This window comes from Sprattus sprattus (assembly GCF_963457725.1).
Source record: "Sprattus sprattus genome assembly, chromosome: 2".
NCBI lineage: Eukaryota > Metazoa > Chordata > Actinopteri > Clupeiformes > Clupeidae > Sprattus > Sprattus sprattus.
The window spans coordinates 60,825,590-60,847,836 of record NC_137921.1 but is presented as its reverse complement, the minus strand read 5'-3'; the positions used below and the strand labels follow the sequence as shown (position 1 = coordinate 60,847,836).

Here is a 22,247-nt window from a genome sequence, read left to right as displayed (position 1 = left end):
ACAGACACACCAAGAGGGTCCCAAGCCACCTTCTGGGCAGAGAGCTCTGATGTAGAGCCTATGTGTGTGGCATGGAGGACACATAATCAATGTCTTGTAGCCTTTTGTGTTTCAATGAAGGCTTCGATCAGCTTTTCTGCCAAGCTAGGAAGTGATGGGTATTGATTTATGCAGAACGACTGCTTGTGTGTACCTGTAACTGAAGACCCAGGGAGAGTACTTGTGCTGGCCACACAGCCCTGGGTCCCACTCGTGTATGTGAACACATGATGAAGCAGTGGATGAGAGTTAACTCCGTTCCTCTGAGCTGAATTGATATGTCCTTGATGTCTCCTCACAGGTGTCCACTGCACCCATGGATTCAATCGGACAGGGTTTCTCATCTGTGCATACCTGGTGGAAAAGATGGATTGGAGGTATGTGTCTGGGGCTAGTTTGCGTGCATGCGTGTAAGTTCCAGGTTAAACAAACCTGTTAGATAGTGTTTCTGTATCAAAATGAAACGGTCAACCTGTTGGCTATGCCTACAGGGTGGGGGACCCGGACGGACAATGCCACTCTTTACCTTTAGACTTGCACTGACAGCAGAGGAAATGGTCTAAGGTTATTTCATTTCATCACCCGAGTTTTGGGATTTCAGCCAAACAGTCAGAGAAGGGTGTAGATATATCTTAAAATGTATTTTGTATCGTCTTTTTAGACTTGGAAGCATTCACAATGAGTCTAAAAGGGTCAATGGTTCATCAAGCATCTTATTAAATTAGAATTGCTTCAAACTGTATTGTACACTTCTTCTTTCCCCAAACATTGTGTAAACTTGCTCCACATGATTGTAATGCTTCCTAGTATGTTACCGACTGTCTGTGAGTTTATTCAGCACATAGAGCAGGCTCCAGTCAGGCTGATTGGGTGGTTACCAGTCTCTGACCAATGGGTGCATTGCTAGTCCTCTTGGGTCAGTGCTTTATGCTTTCATGTAGGGCCTTGTAGCTCCCAGGATGATTGGATTTTTGTCGGATGGCTGCCATCATAGTGATTGGTCTGACCTTAACTGGGGGCCTCTGAATGTGTGATGTCATGAGAGCTAGTGTGAGGTTATCTGTGCTGTGCTCTGCTGCCTGAAGAGATAGTGTAGCCACTAGCCAGCACCAAACGCTTTTCCTTGGGAACAGAAAAGGTTTCTTGCCTGATCTTCTTCAGTATGACTTTGTGCCACTGCATCCCTTTCACAGTGTGTCTTATGTGTAAAAGGAAGACACTGTGTCCTCGCACCTCTCCTTGATAATTAAATAGTGTTTTTAGTAAAGCAGCACGTGTAAGGGCAGCAATGACGGAGATAAAGACACGGCTCCTACCAGTGGGGGGGCGCTGACCTTTATGATGCATTCATAATTGCGGTGTCAATGCAGTGTCCTCATTAACGGCAGAGAGTTTGTTGACGTGCTGCTCTTGTGAACATTACAGTGTTGAAGCGGCGGTCGCTGCTTTCGGCCAGGCCCGACCCCCAGGCATCTACAAAGCTGACTATCTCAAGGAGCTCTTCCGTCGATATGGCGAGGTGGACGACGCACCCCCGGCCCCTGAGCTTCCTGACTGGTGCTTCGATGATGACGACGGAGACTGCGATGACGACGGCAATGTGATTGGGCAGAGCTCCGGCCCCAGCTCCTCAGCAGCACCCTCGGGGAAGAAGAAGAAGGAAAGGTTAAAACTGGTAAGACAACAATTCATGTCTGCGTGTGGGCTTTGATTTTCTGTGTACACTTGTGGTTGCAAACAGAAAAGTGCTTTCCTGAGTGGAAAGATTTTCATCCACCAGTGTACAGGTGTAAGAGAGGAAGAGGAAGGTGTAAGAGAGGAAGGTGTAAGAGTAGGAGAGGATGAGGAAGGTGTAAGAGAGGAAGATGAAGGTGTAAGAGAGGAAGGTGTAAGAGTAGGAGAGGATGAGGAAGGTGTAAGAGAGGAAGGTGTAAGAGTAGGAGAGTAAGAGAGGAAGGTGTAGGAGTAGGAGAGGAAGAGGAAGGTGTAAGAGAGGAAGAGAGTAAGAGAGGAAGAGGAAGGTGTAAGAGAGGAAGGTATAAGAGTTGGCGTTGGCAGTTTGTTTGAATGTCTGGTAACAACAACTCTCGCATCACTCCTTTCACTCCATTTACTGGAAACTTCTTACACTCCGCTTACTGGAAGCTTCTTATAGATATGCATGGTGGCATTCTCTTCAAGAAAGTCTCCGTGATAGGATAGTCATCACACAGGTAGTAAATCATCAAAAACGTATTAAGGGCTGCTGAGAGGAGTGCTGTTAGCTGTAATCATTTTAGACTCCCTCCTCCTCCTCCTCCTCCTCCTCCTCCTCCTCTCCTCCTCCTGGCCTCCTGCTGGTCTGTGTTTCCTGTGAGCCCAGGGGAAGCAGCTGGTACGTTGTTTGAATGTGGGAGCTGGTGCACTTGCAAAACACTCCAAGTTGAAACAAGTTTATCAGACTTTTTCCCCTGATCTCCCCGGTACAATGTCTTCCAAAGGGTGCCATCTTCTTGGAAGGGCAGTCGGTGAAAGGGGTCATACAGGTCACTGAGCAGCCCAGGCTGGGGGAGATCCAGAGGAAGTGTCAAGAGTTTGCAGAGTGGGAGAGGTAGGCTTTAGATCTATAGTGTGTGTGTGTGTGTGTGTGTGTGTGTGTGTGTGTGTGTGTGTGTGTGTGTGTCTGAGAGAGAAAATGCATGACTCATTCAGCTTCACTCCACATACAAATCACCAGGTGCTCATGAACAGAAATACTGCACAGACATCCTCTGCTGCATTCTAATGCACAAGAAAAAAAATGGTGCTTACAGTGTGTGTGTGTGTGTGTGTGTGTGTGTGTGTGTGTGTGTGTGTGTGTGTGTGTGTGTGTGTGTGTGTGTGTGTGTGTGTGTGTGTGTGTGTGTGTGTGTGTGTGTGTGTGTGTGTGTGTGTGTGTGTGTGTGTGTGTGTGTGTGTGTGTGTGTGTGTGTGTGTGTGTGTGGATGGAGAGCAGAACAGAACACCAAACTAATCCATCTGTTTCATTCAAATTTCGACTCGTAGTTTTGAGAGGTGATGGTAATTCTCTCCTGCAGGAATAAGTTGCTTTAGCTTCAGGCTGACAAAGCATTTGTGACAAAATAAGTGGCGAGGTCAGCAAGGCAATAACTCTAGCTGTCATCCCTCTGTTTGCATGCTGTTGTCTTATAGCTGTTTGCCTCTACTCAATTGCAATCCTTTACTGTGTGTGTGTGTGTGTGTGTGTGTGTGTGTGTGTGTGTGTGTGTGTTTCTGCACCTGTGCTTGTTAGATCTGGTTTTCCAGGTGCCCAGCCTGTCTCCATGGACGAACGGAACCTTAATTTCATCAAACAGAATGCCTATAAGGTCAGCTGGAAGGCTGACGGAACACGGTAAGTCTTGGACTCTTTTCCCATGGTCATAAGGCTGCTGCTGCCAGGCTGTCCTCCAGCCTCCAGTCTCATCAGCCCTGATAAGCCAATCCGTTTCTGACACTGTATGAGGTTGTGGTGCAGAGCTCCTTCATGTTGAGTGTGGTCTGCTCTTCCACACAAGGGAGAGTAGTAGTTCATCCACTTCAGCATCCACTTTTTTCACATCCCCCCTCTATTTTTCAGAAAATGAAATAGTGCTGTTTTGACATAAAATGCTACAACAAATGACCAATCTCAGCAGAAGGTCACAGATTCATTTATTACATTGAAGAAAATAAAGGTATAACTATTTTTCCCTTAGAAAGCAGGTGGCTTTCAGCTTGCTATCATTCTCTGTGTTCCGTGTGTCTGTCTCTCTGGTTCTGTCTGACTAACCTGTTGGTTCAGATGGGAGAGTCTGCAGATGGGCTGAGATTCTATAAGCCTGTTTGAAGATTTGCAGAATACCAACCGTGTTCTTGTCACTGTAAGGTGTTTCTGTATATTGTTGAACTTGAGAAAATGTGCATGCATGTGTCTTGTTATTCAGGGCACGCTGGTGATTTTTAGTTCCAATTCTAATCCTTCTGAATCCATTTAGTCTTGCTATAAGGAGCTGTGTATGTTGGCACATGATGCAACATGGAACACATACGCTACATTTGTTTTTGGGCATATGTGCAGTCATATTGCCCTTAACCGTGGATACAAAAAGATGGCTTCTGCGCATTGTCGTACTGTTCCCAATGAAGTTCGAAACGAGCCCTTGTGCCATCTCATTTTGAGCTGCCTGTTGCCATGATCAGAGAAGCCATTCATCATCCCCCCCTGAGGAATAGATGCTCACCATTCTTTTTCCCAGACTCCTCATGGTGTCACAGCAAACCTCATTTCTACATGACACTTAGATAAATCTTTTCTGCCATGTCAGAGCTTTCTCAGACAGTGGAACTCGTTGAATGACGCGCATAGATAATGACTGTGTTCTGTTCAGTTTGACGAACAGGGTGCATCCACAAATATTCGCCATTATAACTATCAATTTGGTGTTCAGACAGTTGATCAGTGCTACGCAGCAGACCGGTCTGCCAGTGTTAAATCTTATTTCCTCACACACTGCTCTCATCGATGACATTCTGTCATGACAGTTGACTGGCCAGAATTGTCTCTGCCTTCTGGTGACAGTGGTATAGGATGGAAAATGGCTTTTTTGCTTCATGGAAAAGGTGTCACCCTCTCTAGCTCACAGATGAGACACTCTGATGCATTGCTCACAGTGAGAGTGCAACAGTGACATCTCACATTCTGAGGTGAAGGCTGAGTGACACAGTGACAGGTCACATTCTGAGGGGAAGATGGGAAAGAATACAGACTACTCAGTAAACATGACATGTACTTGTGGGTACATTATTGGAAATAGTGTGATGTCAGCTGTTCATTTCCACAGATATATAGGAGTTGTTACTGTTGTCTTGTACCGGTCTGAATGTGCTGGGGGCCCTCAAGGTGTTTAAAAAGCTATCCAAGATGGCAGAAAATTCAATATGGAGGCAATTTGGCATACTGTTCAAAAGTTACGTGCATTAAATGCACAAACAACTTCGACCCGTTGGTGGGGTTAGAGCACTCAAGGCCACCTGTTTCTCCCTTTTCTAATGAATTGTTTTCTTTCTTCTTCTTCTGCCATTGGAGGCTGTGGCAGCCCCTAGAGAGCCCATTAAAACATGCTCCTGCTAGTGTTATGATTGTTCTATGGCAGACTTTGTCATATGTTGGCAATAGGTGCTTGAAATATCAATTTTGTATTTATTTTTTATTTTTAATGCCTCATAATTCAGAAATTTGTATTTCTTTCAGATGTAGTGCTCCAAAGCACAACATGTTTTTGGATACCATTTTCAGCAAGCCATAACTCATTATGACATGTTAAAGACATCGAATAGTGTGGATCAATATCTGAAATTGCAAATCACTACACCTTTTAAGATAATGCCGGGAATTTTGTTGGTCAAGTGACATAAAGTATGCAGCATTACCAAGATGGTCAGTTGAAAAAGTGTTCTATATTCTGTTGATTTGACCTAGAATTAGAATTGTAGTGCACAGATAATGCACTGCCATTTCTCCAGTATATCACAATCCATTGCAAGAGGAATGGACTGAAAAAGAAGACGACTGGACATCCGTTAGTTTACATGTTAGTCACCTGTTGGATCTGCCTAAATGATGAGGGAAACTTTCAAACAAAATAATGTCTGATCGCTTTTAGAATAGAATCTACCGCAAATGTATTTGGTTTAATTGTACTTTTTATTATGCTTATTAGTCTTAATTCATGAGCAGTAAAGGAAATCATCAAGAAAGCAATCCGAATGAGTGATGAAAAGGAAGCCATAGTAAACCTTTGAATAACATGGTAACTTTAGACTGCATTTTAGCCAAATAGGATATCTGTTGCCTTGTAAGAGCAGTTTACTCTTCTTACCAAAGGTGTTGAAAAAAGGTGTTGCCACGTTAGTGTTACTATGTTACCAAAATAGAGCGTTTTGGAATGTAGTCTGAAATATGCAGTTTTTTAAACGTCTGATTCTTCACACAGTGAGCTCAATAGATGTTTCAGCGGGGGAAATAGAGGTAACACCAATTTATGTAGGATTTCAGAAGAATATGCTCCCAACAGTGCCATTAAGGAGAGTAGTGGGTTGATCCTAAGTGCTATATGCAGAGAAGATTACTTGGACAAGGACATTTTCAGTGTCTTACATTTGTCTGTCACACCGTCATATTTTGAACAGAAAGCCTTTCCAGTCCTGTTGGGATTATCTGCAAAATTGAAGTGGTCTAGCACAGCTTATAATTGATAAACATTTTCAGTGGTGACTTTGGCAGAGTTCTTTTGGTGATTGTTTGTAAATGCAACGGTACTTTTCCCCCTCCCCCAACCCAAGAACACAAACACACCATACCACAAACACACCATACCACAAACACACCATACCACAAACACACCATACCACAAACGCACCATACCACAAACACACCAGAACACAAACGCACCATACCACAAACACACCAGAACACAAACGCACCATACCACAAACACACCAGAACGCAAACAAACAACTCCACTAAATACTAGATGCCTAAAGAAGCAATACACCAATGAGATCATCCTCACTAGCGTTTTTTGTTCCTGTGCATTTTGGTATTTTAGCAGAAATCACCACAGCCCTTTGGCTTGCTTTTGTATGTGTTTATGTAATCCCCTCTTTTTTTTAACCGGTAAGAGACAGCAAATGTTTATAAACTTGTTTTTTATGTTCATCCCCCTCTCCTCTGAAATCAAACCCTCTTGAGTTGTATTGATGATCTATCAGACTATTCAATGGTTGTAAAGGGAATAAGCAGTGTGACAAGATGAAGGGGTTTTCAGAGACGCACCTGACAGCAGGGTATGAGATTATGAAAGCCTCTCCTCTTGTCAGAGTGTTATTGATCCATATCTGCTAGAGGGAGGGAGGGAAGTGAAAGTCACCCTGTCTTTTGGGTCCCAAGATGGAAAACAACGAATTGTCGCCATTTTAGCGAAATGAATCAAATTGCTCTAAACAAACATGTCTTGACGATTATAGAACAGATCTTTGTGCCAGACACCCAAGACGTGACCGAGGCTGCACCACTGCCACCAGCTACTTTGGAAGAGTGTAAAAACATTAAAAGAGAGAGTGCAGTGGCCATCTTAAACACTGAACCTACTCACAAAGACAACATGCTGAGGATCACTGTATCCGTCTTTTGTTACCATCTTGTTCATTTTAAAATGTGCTCGATCAATATCCAATGGAGATCATCATGGTTATGAGGTTTTACATATTTTAAGTCCTTCTCCTGGCATTGATTAATCCCCCAAATACTCATCTTAGTTTCCTCAAAATGACGTATCATTTTTTAATGACAAAAATCCCTTAATGGCCTAAAATGGCTTGGATGTAGGTCTGTGCATTTCTATCATTTAGGATTTGCGGATCTATAAATGTGCAAATTAGCCCCGCCTTAATGTATCTGCCTTCTGTTATCAAAAAGCTAATAATGTTTTTCTAAATTGGTCGCGATCGCCAGCTCTGATTAAGCTATATTAAAATAATCCATCCCCTGAACATCCAGATGTGCTGTTAGGGAGAAATGTTTTGAAGCGAAACATGAGCATCAGCAAAAGCCTTCCTTTAGGCAGACTTGAAGAAGAGCTCAACCTTGGCAGCATTGTTAAAGGATTCAGTCCATATGATGAACAGATCTCTTCTGTCTGATGTAAGCTAAGGCCTTTTGCTCTGAAAGACCCTCGACTGCTCTCCTCCACCTCATTAGGGGCCTACCCAGTCATAGACAGACAGGCTCCAGCGGGGCTGGGGGTGGGGTGCACCATTCATCAGCGTGCCTCTGCCTGAACAGCTGGTCTCGCATAGGGAATTACGAGAGTAAAGTGAGAACGCTTTGATTTTGTGCCCATCTATGGTGCAATTGCGATTTGGTGCCAATTTAATGTCGAAGTAATGTTAGCCACTCAGCTGGCACTAAATTCTCGTCTCAGATGAATTTATAGGCAGACTTTTTGAGAAGTAACTAGCCAATTAGACGGCAGGGAGGCCTTGGCTCCTTAGACAATGATCTTCTTCTCAATGGGGCACATTATTCTCATTCTTCAAACATTAAATGAAATGATTTTCGTTTTTTGAAACCAGGAGGCTTTTGTTTTTTCCCTGGTACCTCATGATGGGACTTTATGCAAAAAAGGATTATGCTTGGGTTTCTGATTTGTACGTTAGTTTTACCATTCCCTTGGTTCCGTTTGGATTCTTCATTGTCTGAATCAGGTCTTTCAGCACTAGATGTTGTACTCAGACTGCATTTATTTGCTGACGTGCTCTGTCTGTCTGTCTGTCTGTCTCTCTGTTGAATGGTGTCCTGCGCAGTGGCCAGTATTGATTGCCTTTATGTTTTTCACTTTTAGGAGGGAAATTATAGCCTATTGCCAACCTTGAAATCCTGTGCAGTCAATGTTCAGAATGAGATTACATATTGGAGCTCTGCATCTAAAAGCCCTCCATTAGAAGCATTACATTTGCAGGATATGGACTCTGAGCTGACACTGCTCATTTGAGGGAGTCAACCCACACCAAAGAGTCTCATCAGCTGTATCATCTCCCATTTTAGTTTTCTTGGCGATCTCACAATAGTCAATTAATGAGAGGATTCTTTATTTTTCTCCAACCCATTTATAATTAGGGATGGGTATCGTTTGGGTTTTTTCCGATACCGGTACATAACCGATACTTTTAAAACGATACCGGTGCCTAAACGGTGCCAGAACCGATACTTTTTTTTTTTAAATTAAAGACATTAAAGGCTTATTTATTGCCAAGGCAAATAGTTTTCTTCAAATTTAACAATATATTAACTGTTTAAGGTATACTATAAATAAAAATAAATACAAAACACTTGGCTTCAAACCTTTTAACTTCAAACTATGAACAATATATTAACTTATAACAACTGTTTACAGTATACTTAAATAAATACATAACACACTCTGTACACACACTTCACACTTCAGTAATTCTTTTGCAGAAATATGAGCATGTTTGCCTTCAGAGTAAAACAAATATTATTTAGTTTGCATTTATTTAAACCCACTGGTTTCTTGAATGTGTACTGCCCCTTTAAGAGTTTAGCTTCAGGGCCTCTTGAGTTCTCTCCCCCATTTACACGCAATTTTGTTGTTGCATATGCTGCACGTCGCGTTGTTTGAATCTTTTTGTGCGAAATACAGCCACACTTTTGATCGTTTACCTTTCGACATTTTCTCCGTTATATTGATGGCTAGCTCTGTTTGTGCTTGCTCTGTGCAAGGCTGCCTGCTCTTCGCTGTCATTACTGTTGCAATGTTATTGTAGCGTCCGAGTTAGTGCTCTCTTAAGAACTCACATTGAGAAGGAATATCTTTGGATGAGACGGTAGCTCTCCGTTTAATAAAGCGTATCCAACTTCTGCTTAGAACAACCACACTTATCTTGAAACCGAAACCACACACAAGTCAACCCATTACCATGGCAACTCCTCAAAACAAATCCCGTTTCCACTAGTCCCATGTGGAATGCTACATTATCACCAATGAGCGTGAGCGACACAGGCGAGAGTCTACATTGGGAGATGGAGCAGTTTTATATGTGCCCCACGAAATCTGTTAGCAACACAAAAAAGTATACAGATCGTACTCCGAAAGATCTACGCCACTAACGTTACTTCTCGTTAGCTATCGCTAGTTTTGTTAAATTATAAAAATTTGAATAAAAAAAAAAAAAAAAAAATCTGCTCAGGCACCGAAAGGAAGCACCGAAATCTGCGTGAATTTCAGTCCGGGTAGGTATCGGTTGTATGGAACCGGTGCCGTATTGGGACCGGTTCTCGGTACCCAACCCTATTTATAATAGGTTGGACACCCAAGTCATTATTGACTACTCCAGATGTGCTTGTTCCACCGCCTCTAACATTTTGCTCACTGACCCCATAGTGAATATCGGAAGATTCATCTTACCTATTTGTCTGGGAGTCCGTTCTGTAATCTTGTCTTAGTGTCATGACCAGGGACTGCAATGCCATGGACACTAGGGAATTAATTTCCATATTTACCCAGTTCTCCTTTCTAGCCATCCTTCCACCTGTGTTCTGGACCCTACCCTCTACCCTTCCACGAGCCCTCTGCGCTCATATGAATACATCACTCACAAGAGACACTTTACCACCACAGTGAAGTGACATAAGTTACACTCAAACAATATCTTGAAAAACTAGGGGCATCTTCCTGTTCTCTTTGCAGTCACTTGCACACTCCCATGAATCCTATGCACAGAACAACCGTCTTGATTCAAGTTTTATCAAGATTGGCCATAGAGCCAACACTCCTGCAAGTATTTGGTGCTTGTTCATGTCCAGTCCTGACGTGACAGTACAGAGAAACAGTTCCTTCTCAGGTTGTGTAACTGCACTGATTTACGTTGTGGTGATAAGGATAATTAATTACAGGGGATTTGTAAGTGTTAATTAGGATGGCCTTTGGAGATGATGCCTTGCTCCTGTTGCGCCAGTGAGGTTAGCACCTGTGAAAGCTGTCTCCGCTGTCTGGAAGGGATGTAGGTAATTTACTTTCCCATGCCAAATTCTGAAATAGTATTAAACCCAATAAGCTAAACGTTAATATAGAATCTATTTGGTTGAGGGTAATACACTGTTGTATTGCCAACTTGCTGAGTTAATGTATTAGTGTTGTGATCGTTACGAGTGGTTTTGCAGACATCTGTCCTTCCTCTCACTGCTTTTGTTTTCCCAAGGACACATGCAACATTCTGATCTCCTACAGATCTCATTGGCTGCTCTGTCACCATGGCTACCTAGCAACAGGCAGCTGAGTGAGTCTGCAAGATGGCACACAAGCGTTGGGAACAGAGTGGCAGGCAGGAGTTTAGAGGACATTCAGGGCGTATTTCATTAAAAAATGTCCTATCTCCTGTTTGATGAGGCTGTAATGAGAATAACCACTCAGGGGCATGATGGTCTGGCATTCTGCACTGTTCTGTGCTCCGTGGCCGTCCGTGTCAATATGCCTTGGCAGACAGTGCCATATTGTAATTATGCTGCTCAAATACAGCCCTCTACCCCCTCCCAATATCCTATCTCAAATGGGTCTGGGCTTCACCAGCATTATCTGTGAAGAGTGCGCTAGCCTTTTGAAGTGAGCCTTTGTATTAGGTCTCCCCGGACACTCAGAAGTTAATAAGAAAGCTGTGAAGCTGTGCGTAAAAGATTAAGATTTGTGCCGTAGATATCATCCGAATCCCATCAGAGATTTATCTTTTCAATACTTGTATTATAGTTTGCACCAAGTACTCCCATGATTTTGTGGCATTCATTTACTCAAGGAATGTCACCCCAGGCTTATTTTTCTCCTCACTATCTACACTACAGTGGCTACAGGTCCTTATTGCCTTTACTGTGTGTGTGCTGAATTACTAAGAGTGAAATATTTCACAATAAAAGTCCTGTAGCTAGGTTAGATGGCTGAGTACCAATTGATCGGTACAACTGTAATCATGGAACTTCTCGGTTGCTAGGTTTTTTTCCTGATTTATTATTGTGGGTCTTTTCTGACAGGTACATGATGTTGCTGAAGGGAAGAAATGAGGTCTACATGATTGATCGAGACAACAGTGTCTTTCACGTAGAGAATCTTGAGTTCCCGTTCCGGAAAGATCCTCGCATCCACCTCTCGAACACTCTACTTGATGGGGTAAGTTGACCATTGATCATTAATTATCTATAAGATCTTGTTTTTTGGCATCTAAAGGGCAAAATACTTTCCTAACCTAGCACTCATGGTCTCAAACAAGCACACCCCTATTAAAGCCCCTCTTCAGACCTGCAGTGGTAGATGAATAGTTCTACCTAGTTGTTTTGCATCAGCTTGTCAGCTGATTTTATCTTAAGAAACAGTCAGATATACCCTTAGTAAAACAACATCACTGTTTAGACTAGGATGTAGCTGACATGATTCATCAAGTCTTGATAATCTAGTACCCTTTTGCGTGCCGGGTTCCATCTCTCTGATGATGATGTTGTGTGGGCTGAGCATTGATCCCAGTGCTCATCACTAGGTACCTAACCCAACACTCATTGCTCATTATGGCTCCACACATTGTTCTATAATTTGGCTTCATCTTTTGCCCAACGTAATGATTCATATCATCTTTATCTTTCACGCACATATTATAGCTAATCTCAGGCGCATACTAACTGCAAATTACGAGGAAATATGTGGATATGAAATATGCTGCTAACTGAATTAGGAATTCTAACTTCTAAATGATAGACAGCTAGTACGTTGAGGCTCTAACCACTCACGTTCCAGCTGACACTTTGGCCTCATATAGTGGGCTATGAATCTGCCGTTCACACAGAACTTTCTGTCTCTCTCTCTGAGTTCCCATTAACCTTGGTGATTGAGACATGAGAACTACAAATACTCCATTTAAAAACACTGTTCATATATTTTCTGATGGAACATGCACTCTCCACCCCATTCAGAATGATTCTACGATCCACTGAGAAACTCTGGCCTATGTAAAAATGGCAGTTTGTGTTTGGTTGCTTTTTTCAGTTTTTTCCACTTATGCCCAGCAGTTCAAATGTATGCAGCACTGCTTCAGAGAGACAGCAGCTAAACAGACAAATGGCTGATTTAATAGGGTTTATATTTCCCCAGTGTTATTTTTTTTACCATGTCAAATTCACATGTTCACATCTAAGTGTATATGTAACAGCCTTTAATGGTCCCTGCTTCAGTTATTCCAAAACCCTGCTACAAATTCTTAAGTGGCCACTGAACACTCTTAACTGCCAAAAGTGTCAGGATGCTACTGCTAACAGTGAGGACGTTATGGCGTATTAGTCACACTCTCTCTTTCATCCCATCCCTCTTTCCACCCACACACCTTATGTAAGTGTGCAGGGGAAGACAGCTGTACGTCTGAGACAGTCTATAGCACCTCTTCACTCACTCCCTTGCTCACCATGTAAATAATGAATGGTGCTTATTTTGGGCCATGAACCTCCATTTTCGCTCCCATCACTTCCCTGATCCTTTGTAGCTGTCTGTGCCCTCACCTGTCTCTTCCCCCTCTCCATACCTCCTCTTCTCCTGCAGACTAATCTCTGCCCTCCCTTTTCACCTAGACTTCTCATACCCAATTTCATTTGATCCCTTTGCTCAATCTCCCTCGCATGGAGGTTGGTATGGGGACAATTTTTTTTTTTTTCACAAAAAAAGAACTATTCTGTGTTCCTTTTTTGATGATTGTATGTTGAACTGAGGCAAGCCTTTGTTTCTTTACTCTCTCAACAGGAGATGATTATAGACGTGGTGAATGGACAACCAATCCCTCGATACCTGATCTATGACATAATCAAATTCATGGTGAGTGCCCAGAGTCCACCAGTCAGTGTACACACACACACACACACACACACACACACACACACACACACACGCGCGCACACACACACACACAGTTTTCTGTGTCATGGAATAAGTTTCCTACCATCTGCTTATCAGGAGCCTAAAAAGACAAATGTTCTTATCCTTGTATGATGATGATGTAATGATGATGCCACAGTGGAAAAGCAATGATTTCAAGTGCAACTGGTGGTATGTTCTTTGTTTTCAACCTAAATGCTTTGCGTCGTACCTAACAACTCCCCTTACCTGTTCTAAAATCAGCTCAAACCACGGCCTCTTGGGGCTTATTGCTTAAGTTAGGCACAGGTTAGCGTTTAGGTTGGGTAGGCACAAGTGGGCGTTAAGGTTTATCAAATGAAACCATAATATTTGTTGCGCAGTGTTTTGTTCATTCTTCCACAACCACTGCTGAGATTAGTGCAATCTCAATATGGCCTTTCATGGAAGAGCGATGGTGACATGTTTCTGCTGTCATGATTTTACGATTCACTACAGTCCCGTTCTGATGGTTAAAGCAGCAATACGGAGTTTTGTTCCAAAACTAGCAAGCTAACTACCTAAAAGTTATGCAAAAACCTTGCAAACATCACCAACAGCCCAGTTAACACTGATATAAGCTTGCCAACACACTAACTGGTATATTTTGACAGTATAGCTGGCAATGTCATGCTGTATAAGCTTTTCTTCTATTTTTGCAGGGTGTTCCAGCCCGGTACATAGAACTGCATAGGGCATATCCTGGGTGGCTAGTGGGAAAGACACCGGTGGTTATCTGTCCTTTACATGACCATATGCTATCAAAATTAATTTGAGGATGATACCAAAACTAGTTGCCTATAAAACCATACCTCAAAAAGTGTCAAATTGTTGCATAGTGTTTAACAGTAATTTTTATGTAGACTGAAAAACATACATCACTAAAAAAAAGTGTGCACATTATGGGATCAGACAGTTGTCATCAGAATAAACAAAACATCCTAATAAAAATTCTTTATTTGATGATAATGATGAAAACATCCATTTGCAGGCCCTTTGAAGAAACACTGGTGGGGTGTGTGTGAGTGTGTGAGTGTGAGAGTGTGTGTGTGTGTGTGTGTGCTTCTTTCATCGATCAGTGGAACACCACAGAGCGAGGTGGAATAGAGGCCCTGCCACTGGCACTAGATGAGGTGAAAGAGGGCCATTACCGGAAGAGTGGGAGGAGTGTTCATAGGGATTAGCATCATTTCCCAGCTTCCACTATGCTCCTCCAGATCGATCACTCTGCATTGTTCTGGACAATAATGCCCAGTGCAGTTCAGAAAAATGGGTGAATCTTTAGCAGAACTGCCATCTCTTAGAAGTGGCACTGTTGTCTTTTTGTCTGGAAGAGATGAAGGCAGCTGCATAGGTTGTTCACTTACCATTGGTACAAAAGTATAGAGGCGGATCTCATATGACTTTGCCTGTGGATATTTTTTTCTGTTCTGCTCAAGTTGACCTATCGAGCAGAATAGAAATATATTGATATTTATTAATATTTACATTTTTGAAACAAAGAACAGTAGCATGCAAACGCTTTTGTCTCACAAAACAGAGCTCCCTCCCAGTCTAGCACCAACCATCAAAGGGCCAGCTATGTTAGAATTCATTAATGTTACATAAATACTGATTGCAGCACTGTTTGTCAAGGAGCTTATCAATACTATAATACTGTACAAATGAAGTCCTGATTCTCCATACCCATCCCTATTATAGAATACTTACACTTTGCTATTTGAATGAGTTATTTATGTGGAATAGCTAAATGCTAAAGCATTCTACTGTTAAATCATAAGCAGGTTTTTTGTAGATTACTGTTTGACATGTGATGTTTACTTAGGCTATTTACTGTGTTCTTATATGTTGTGTGGTGGTTAGAACAGGGCCCTATTCATCGTACCACGTTTAGCGAGTTACCGAGATAATTTTCAGGAGATGGCATAAGTCTGCCTTTTCAGTTTGTTCGAAGCAACTTTGGCTAAAAAACCATAGCAACACATCAATAAACTTGAACCTTCTCCAACGCAGGCAAACAGCTTTAGTGAGCTGGCTAGGCTTGCCACTCCCCCGTAAAAAATGTCAGCTCCCTTCCTCAGAGATGCCATTGGCGAAGGAGCAATATTAGTTAGATTAGCGTTTCATAGGGAGAGAGTTCTTCGCCAACGCCAATATCTGTTATTCAGGGTCAGTTATTTTATGAGCGCTACCGATTCAGCCGACAAGGAATCAGACCTTCTCGAGCCATTTATTGAAAACACCACTCGCCGCAGCTGAGAATTGACTGTCTCACAGACTCTATGCATAACCTTGTGCTTTTTTGCGAGTGGTACATTTTAATATTGTCTGCTATGTGAAGAATAAATCTTTCATAATTATATGAGTTATTGTAAAAATATATGTGTTATAAGTAAAAATACATCGAAATAGCAACATTGTGCTCCTCTTAACAACTCCTTTTCCCCTCTGTACCACTGCCGCACTTGTCGCCATATATACACACATAGATATCCCCCCCCATACACAGCCCCATACACAGCTTCCTGTCTTGCTCTCATGGTGGTGTTGGATTTTGCCATGATAATGGTCCTGTATTCTTCATTAGCGTTCATGATCATCTCCTGCTCGCCAGCGGAGAAAAAAGAGGCTCTTTCTTTGAGTTAAGTCATTGTACGGTTACAAAATCATGGTTTTGGTGATCGACGCCTCATTTGAAGAAGGGTGGGCACGCGCAATTACCCTGATAAGTGAAGTCTCGTTAAAATGAATTACATTGTTTGAGCGCGGATCAGCTTTGGACAAACCGAGATAGCCTGTCCTCAATCATCGTGTTAATTTAAACTGGCTAATGGGACATTTTATCGACTTCATTGAACCACGTAGGACGAATAGGGCACAGGTCAAGAAAAGATCATTTTGTCATTGGCACTAACATGTTTATAGTAGAGATGCACCGATATGGAATTTTAGGGCCCATAACGATAACCGATAATTTTTGGTTTATTGTGGCATACCGATATTTTTTTTATAACAATAAAGGGTACAAAAGTTTTTTAGATTTACCTTTTTACAAAAGTTTTTTAGATTTACCTTTTTACAAAAGGTTTTAGATTTACCTTTTTTATTTCAATTCATTATAACAAATGTTGTTCTTCAATATCACAACGTAATTGCTGCGTGCATGACGTCAGCCGTGTTTGGCTGGAGTCATGTGTCGGCTCCAGTAAAACAGTTTAAATAAACGAAAGATTGTGTATTTGGGCTGCATGCGAGTGCACGTTGCTTTGAGTAGCGATTAGTATGCTAAACGGAGATTTAGTTATGTTACGTTCTTATGTTGACTCGATGTAATAAGGATGGGTTCATCCTGTTAAGATATCAACTGGATGAGATAGGAATGAGATCCATGTTGTCTGGTGTAATGTCCACTATGATATCGTAACAACACCTATTAACGCCCCAGACCTATTGACAGCCTCACGCGAGTACATGTAACTTAAAGCAGCACAACGGATCAATAGCTATTCGCTAACGATATGCTAGCAGCTATAATGAACAAAATCTCTTGAAATGTGCTGACTTTGACATTATGACAAACTAGTTACTCAACAACCTGTCCTTACACAGTCAAACATCAAGCAAACAACATTTTTTTCAAGCTGTTATTTTAAGGTTAAACAGCTTATCCTAACCCTAATCCTGAAGTAAAATTGTTGCATTGTGTTACTTTAATATTGATTTCTGTGTCAACCAGGATAACGGATTTTAAACACTGTACGCCCCTACCCAATAGGTTAACTTGTATGTGTGCAAAGAATTGCTGTTGTATAGTGATATTTAGTGTACTAGACAGCAATGTATTTCTGTCTGTACAAACAGCATGGAACGAACTGAACAAATTCGATTTTGCGACGAGAATTTGTGAGGGTCATTCAGTTGTCAACCGGCACTCTCTCCCTCTTTAAATGGACTGTTTCCCACTTATCGCAGCGACGACAGCTAACGACCCTGTTAGGAGATGTTCAAGAGAGGTTATATAATAATATTTTATTTTTTGCACATTTCGGCCGCCTATATATCGTGCATCTCTAGTTTATAGGCCAATTGTATAGCCTAGTGAACAAAGGTGTTAACAGCCCTCTCTACATATTCAATATATCAAGAACATTACCCTTTCCATGGTTACTTTTTGATACCGCAGTAGGAGCATACATTTCTGATGGCCTTTTAATTGTCCACGTGAATGGACAGGGCTAGTCATTAACAGTTGCCCGGTTGTCCTTGGCAGTCACATTTAGACAAGTGGCGACCATTTCATAACCTCTGGTTGCAACCCTGGTTGGTAACCACAATTTTATATATGCAATTGAGGAGACTGTAGCATCAGCTAGATAACTATTTTCATATGCAAATGTACCATTTAAACCTTTTAAGATTATTTAAAAGTTTCCTTAGCTAGCTAGCTTTCCTTAGCTAGACAACCAGAGCAATCAAAGGCAGTCATGAGAGAAGAGATCACAACCATTTGCAGATGATGTTAAATGGCGTGGACATTAAACAATCCTGAGAGAAGTAAAAGATCATCAATAGGATGAGAGCAGTCAGCACTGCCAGCAAAGGTTTGTAGTATAGTGACTTAAATAGAGCAATAATTTGTGGCACTGTCATAAAACATAATACTACAAGTTTTCATGCCACTTAACCTTGCTATCTAACTGTACCTTAGGGAGCCATATTTAACAGTTGGCTGGTACTAGGGTGTGTAAATATCAACTCATTAGCTGCAAAGTTGAAATTATGCAAATAAATTGTACAGGCACCCTTAAAAAGAAAAAATTGAAGAGACTGTAATATTAGCTAGATAACTAGCTATCATTACATTGGATTTGGCAACTAAAAGCTCATTCCTGGTTGCCAAACTTGGGAATCACTTTTTAAGTTAATGTTGAGCCCTGTTGTCAAGTGACCTAAAACAGTTAATTAGTGTATGTTTTTGCACTGTGCAAAACTAGTTTACATAACGTTTATTTACTTGTGATTTAAAAAATATTCACGACATACATACTACATGCATAATATAGAAAAAACGCCAGAGTAGGCCTGGCCAAAAAAACAATAGCTTTTTTTAATTAAAGTTTCAATACATTTGGCTGGTTAAATGCAATGTTGAAAAGCACATAATATAATAAATAAGAAAAGGTCTGTTGCATGAACAAACCCTTCCATGTCTCAGGGTGCTAATCACATCCCTTCAGTATGCTGTGTGCTAAGTGACGCACAAACAGTCAATCACTTATCAGCTGCTTGATGGGTTGCATCTTCCTCATGGTACCCATGTTGTACAACAACATAAGCACGGTTGAATGCGAGTAAGAAGACGACTGCAGTTAGGAAGGAAGCAAAGGTTTACTTGCCAGTTTGGCAGGGTTTTTGTTTCAAGTTTGGCTAGATCAGAGCACAGTTGTGTTGAAAATTTGTAGGAGGAGTGTAACAGACCTGTTCTATCCAGAGCTGAAAGAGAAAGAGAGTAGTACCACGCCATTGGACTTGAATGAAACAAGTGTTTTCAGTATGGCAGCTCATACAGCAACTCAAAACATTTGGGTCAGTGCAACCCTATCTGTTTCAAAAACTATAAGCGATTGTCATTGTCTGGTCATTTCAGCATGAACATGATCGCCCCTTATTCACTTACTATAGGATTATACTCCTATTTGTGTAGTAGAGCAGTTAGCATTTTTCATATTTTGAGTATGATGTCATCTTTGCAGTTCTTGTAGGAGTGGTCTCTCTTTGGTTCTGCATACTGAGTTAATGTACTGTTGTCTGCTTGCCTGCACCATTTTGATGAGGATTTATTTTTTACAGATGCTATGTATAGAAGCCAGCATGATAGAATCCACCTTATTGAAATGTTATGTAAAGCGTTTGGATTCAATGTTTTCCTCCTCAAATGGCTGTTGGGTTTGGGTTTCTGCATGTGATGCTTTATTTCTGTAATGATTCAGCAGCCTGTCTTTCCATTTTCCGTTCTTTCCAGTTACAACAGCATATGTCCTAAACACTTATTCATTATGTACCTCTGCGCTTAATCAGATATCATTTATTTCCACTAATTCTTTGCTATGGAAATTTGCCTTTGAGACAAATTGGGTCACCTCTTTCCACAGCCTTGCATTTTCAGTATATTCAAAATACATTGTCACAGCCACTGCTACTCTATTTGTGTGCTTGCTTTGTATGTGAGGACACATACTCTCTGATTGGATCATTTGCTTAGTCTGTTAGGAGATGCGATGTTATGTTTTCAGAATTTGTAATGAGCTCAGGCTGTTGAGGCACATTTCTCTAATCTTATAAATTCTCTTCAGGCCATATTGTCCCCTGCAGTGCTTTCCAAATATCAAGTGAAATATGCTGCTGTTTCACAGGCAGTTTTTCCATTTGAATTTAGCACCATAATGTATTTTAGATCTGGCTGCCTGAGGGCTCTGCAGTGCTCTGAGGAGTGACCAACTGCTTTGAGATGCATGATATAGTTTCACACCCCACTTTTATTTGGTCCCTTTCAATCTAAAATGAAAGTCCTGTTGCCTAGTTACGATCAACAACTCCATTATTAAATATAACATTGGCTTCAGTGCAAATTATTTAACCTTCCCAGCAATTCTCACCACAGTAAATGTTTTGGTTAAATCATACATAAGTGATTCAGATGTTGAAAATGTTCTCTCTTGAACTAGTGATTATTTACTGCATTTTAGCCAGTGTAAGATATCCACTCATCTTAAAGTTACTAAGGTTACCAACAAAGATTAACTTGGAATATATTGTCCCAAATCGGCTGTTGTTTTAATGTCAAACTAAGATATAATCTTAAACTTGATAGCCTTGTGCCTCACGTCATCACCAGCTCTATTTTGTTGGCTGGGAGAGTAGTGAGTTTTGGCTTTGGTGTATCTTTGCTCACCCAGGCATTTTGTTCAAACATACAGTACTAGGGGGCTGGAGTCGACTGCATGGGTGGCGTGTGTTACATAAAGTAACATGAATACAGTACCACCCACCCACCCACCCACCCACGCAAAGACAGAGTATTGTCTGGAGTTCAATCCTCCTTTCAAGTCTGAAAATGACTATGACTAGAGGAGCAGTATTGGTTAAGTAAGAGGAAGACTGGAAATACCCATTTGTCCCTGTGCTTCTCATTGATGAGACTCTCATTGACTCTCATTCTTATTCATGACACTCATGCAGACCATGAAAACAGAGTTGGCGAGAATCTCTTTCATCACATGCCCAACCTCAAACATGTTGACAACTACAAACACATACACACAAATACACACATTTACTTTAACCAGGCTTTATCAATTATTCTTCCATTCTCACACCTTGTTTTGGCAGGAAGGATAGTTCTATGTTAGTTCCTACCCCCTTCATACAGACTGGGTCCTATCTAATGTCTTATTCCTTTCGCATGGATGTGCAGTGTCATCAATGTGCAGTCTTCAATAAATGTCTTGACCTTCATTTTTCTCCATTTTTCCTGTATCTGAGTGGATGAGAACCCCTGTAGAGTTCTAGTTAATTAAGCCGTATTTAAATCCCTCCATGTTCAGGGTTTTTCCTGGGTCAAAATGGCTCTTCGGTGCTCCCAAAAGAAAAAACCGCGCGCTACGCGCGCACGGTCTGTGTTTCCTATCAGCAGAAATCAATGTTTTTTTTTTTTTTTACATTTCATAAATAATGGAGGCTATGCTTGAGGTTATCATTTTGCTTCCACTTTGAATTAAAATAGATAGGCTAATATATTGACAATAGTCCAAGCCCCATGGTGCTATCATGTATGGTTCAAAGATTCAAGATCAAGGTTTACCTCGTATATTTACCAAACTACTGAAATGTATATCAATAGAATCTAGAACTAACCAGTGGTCAGAAATGGAACACACCAATTATGAAAGTCAAGTTTATCTATTATTACTATTCATGTTTATTATACAAACCTACATACCATTATTTTCACCAATGGAGGCTGCGTTGGAAATCAATACTCAAACTTTTGACAGTATTTTGAGTGGGAATTTAATGTGCATTTGTACAGGTGTATTCGTGTACGTCGGGCTGGCCCTCGCAGTGGAACGACAGTTTTCAACCGCACCGGTTTATCAATAATAATATTAATAATATAGCTGCAAGCAGCGATGGCGGTTTCCTCCTTCAAACATTGCGAACCAGGCAGTGATAAAGCATGGTCTTTAGAAAGTCCGTGCCAATTTTGGTGAAGATCGGATCAAATTTGCGACCTGTGCAAACTTTTTAGTGTTTTGGATTAAATTAAGGTCAAAGGTCACCAAATGTATTGATTGTCCCCCAGATGGGGTCAGCAGTCCATGTACCAAGTTTGGTTTTGATACATTACAAGGTTGCCGAGACATGAGCTCACTTCCTGTTTGGCGGCTTCGCCGCCTAATTCGATTGGCTGCTACTGGCGAACGCTTTCATCAATTGTTCCATAAACTAATGCAGTTATAAGGCATTGTCTACTGATGGTCTGCGCCAATTTTGGTGAAGATCAGATCAAATTTGTGACCTGTGTTTGCTTTTTAGTGTTTTTGACTAAATTCAATATGGCGCCCTGATCAATTATGATAATGTCACATATTTGCATGTGTCAACCTAAAGACCTCCAAGAGCACGAGTAGATCCACTAGTAAGTTGAAATTC

At 41.3% G+C, this 22,247-nt stretch overlaps 1 protein-coding gene across 1 annotated transcript in view; it reads left to right on the top strand.

Moving 5' to 3' along the window:
- The window catches only part of rngtt (RNA guanylyltransferase and 5'-phosphatase), a 70,381-nt gene that overhangs the window by 8,766 nt on the left and 39,368 nt on the right, over nt 1-22,247 (top strand). Inside the window, exons 5-10 of the mRNA XM_080833691.1 lie at nt 341-416; nt 1,465-1,714; nt 2,520-2,629; nt 3,311-3,412; nt 11,639-11,774; nt 13,386-13,457. Of these exons, the coding sequence (XP_080689817.1) occupies nt 341-416; nt 1,465-1,714; nt 2,520-2,629; nt 3,311-3,412; nt 11,639-11,774; nt 13,386-13,457 (746 nt within the window). The remainder of the gene's footprint in view (nt 1-340; nt 417-1,464; nt 1,715-2,519; nt 2,630-3,310; nt 3,413-11,638; nt 11,775-13,385; nt 13,458-22,247) is intronic.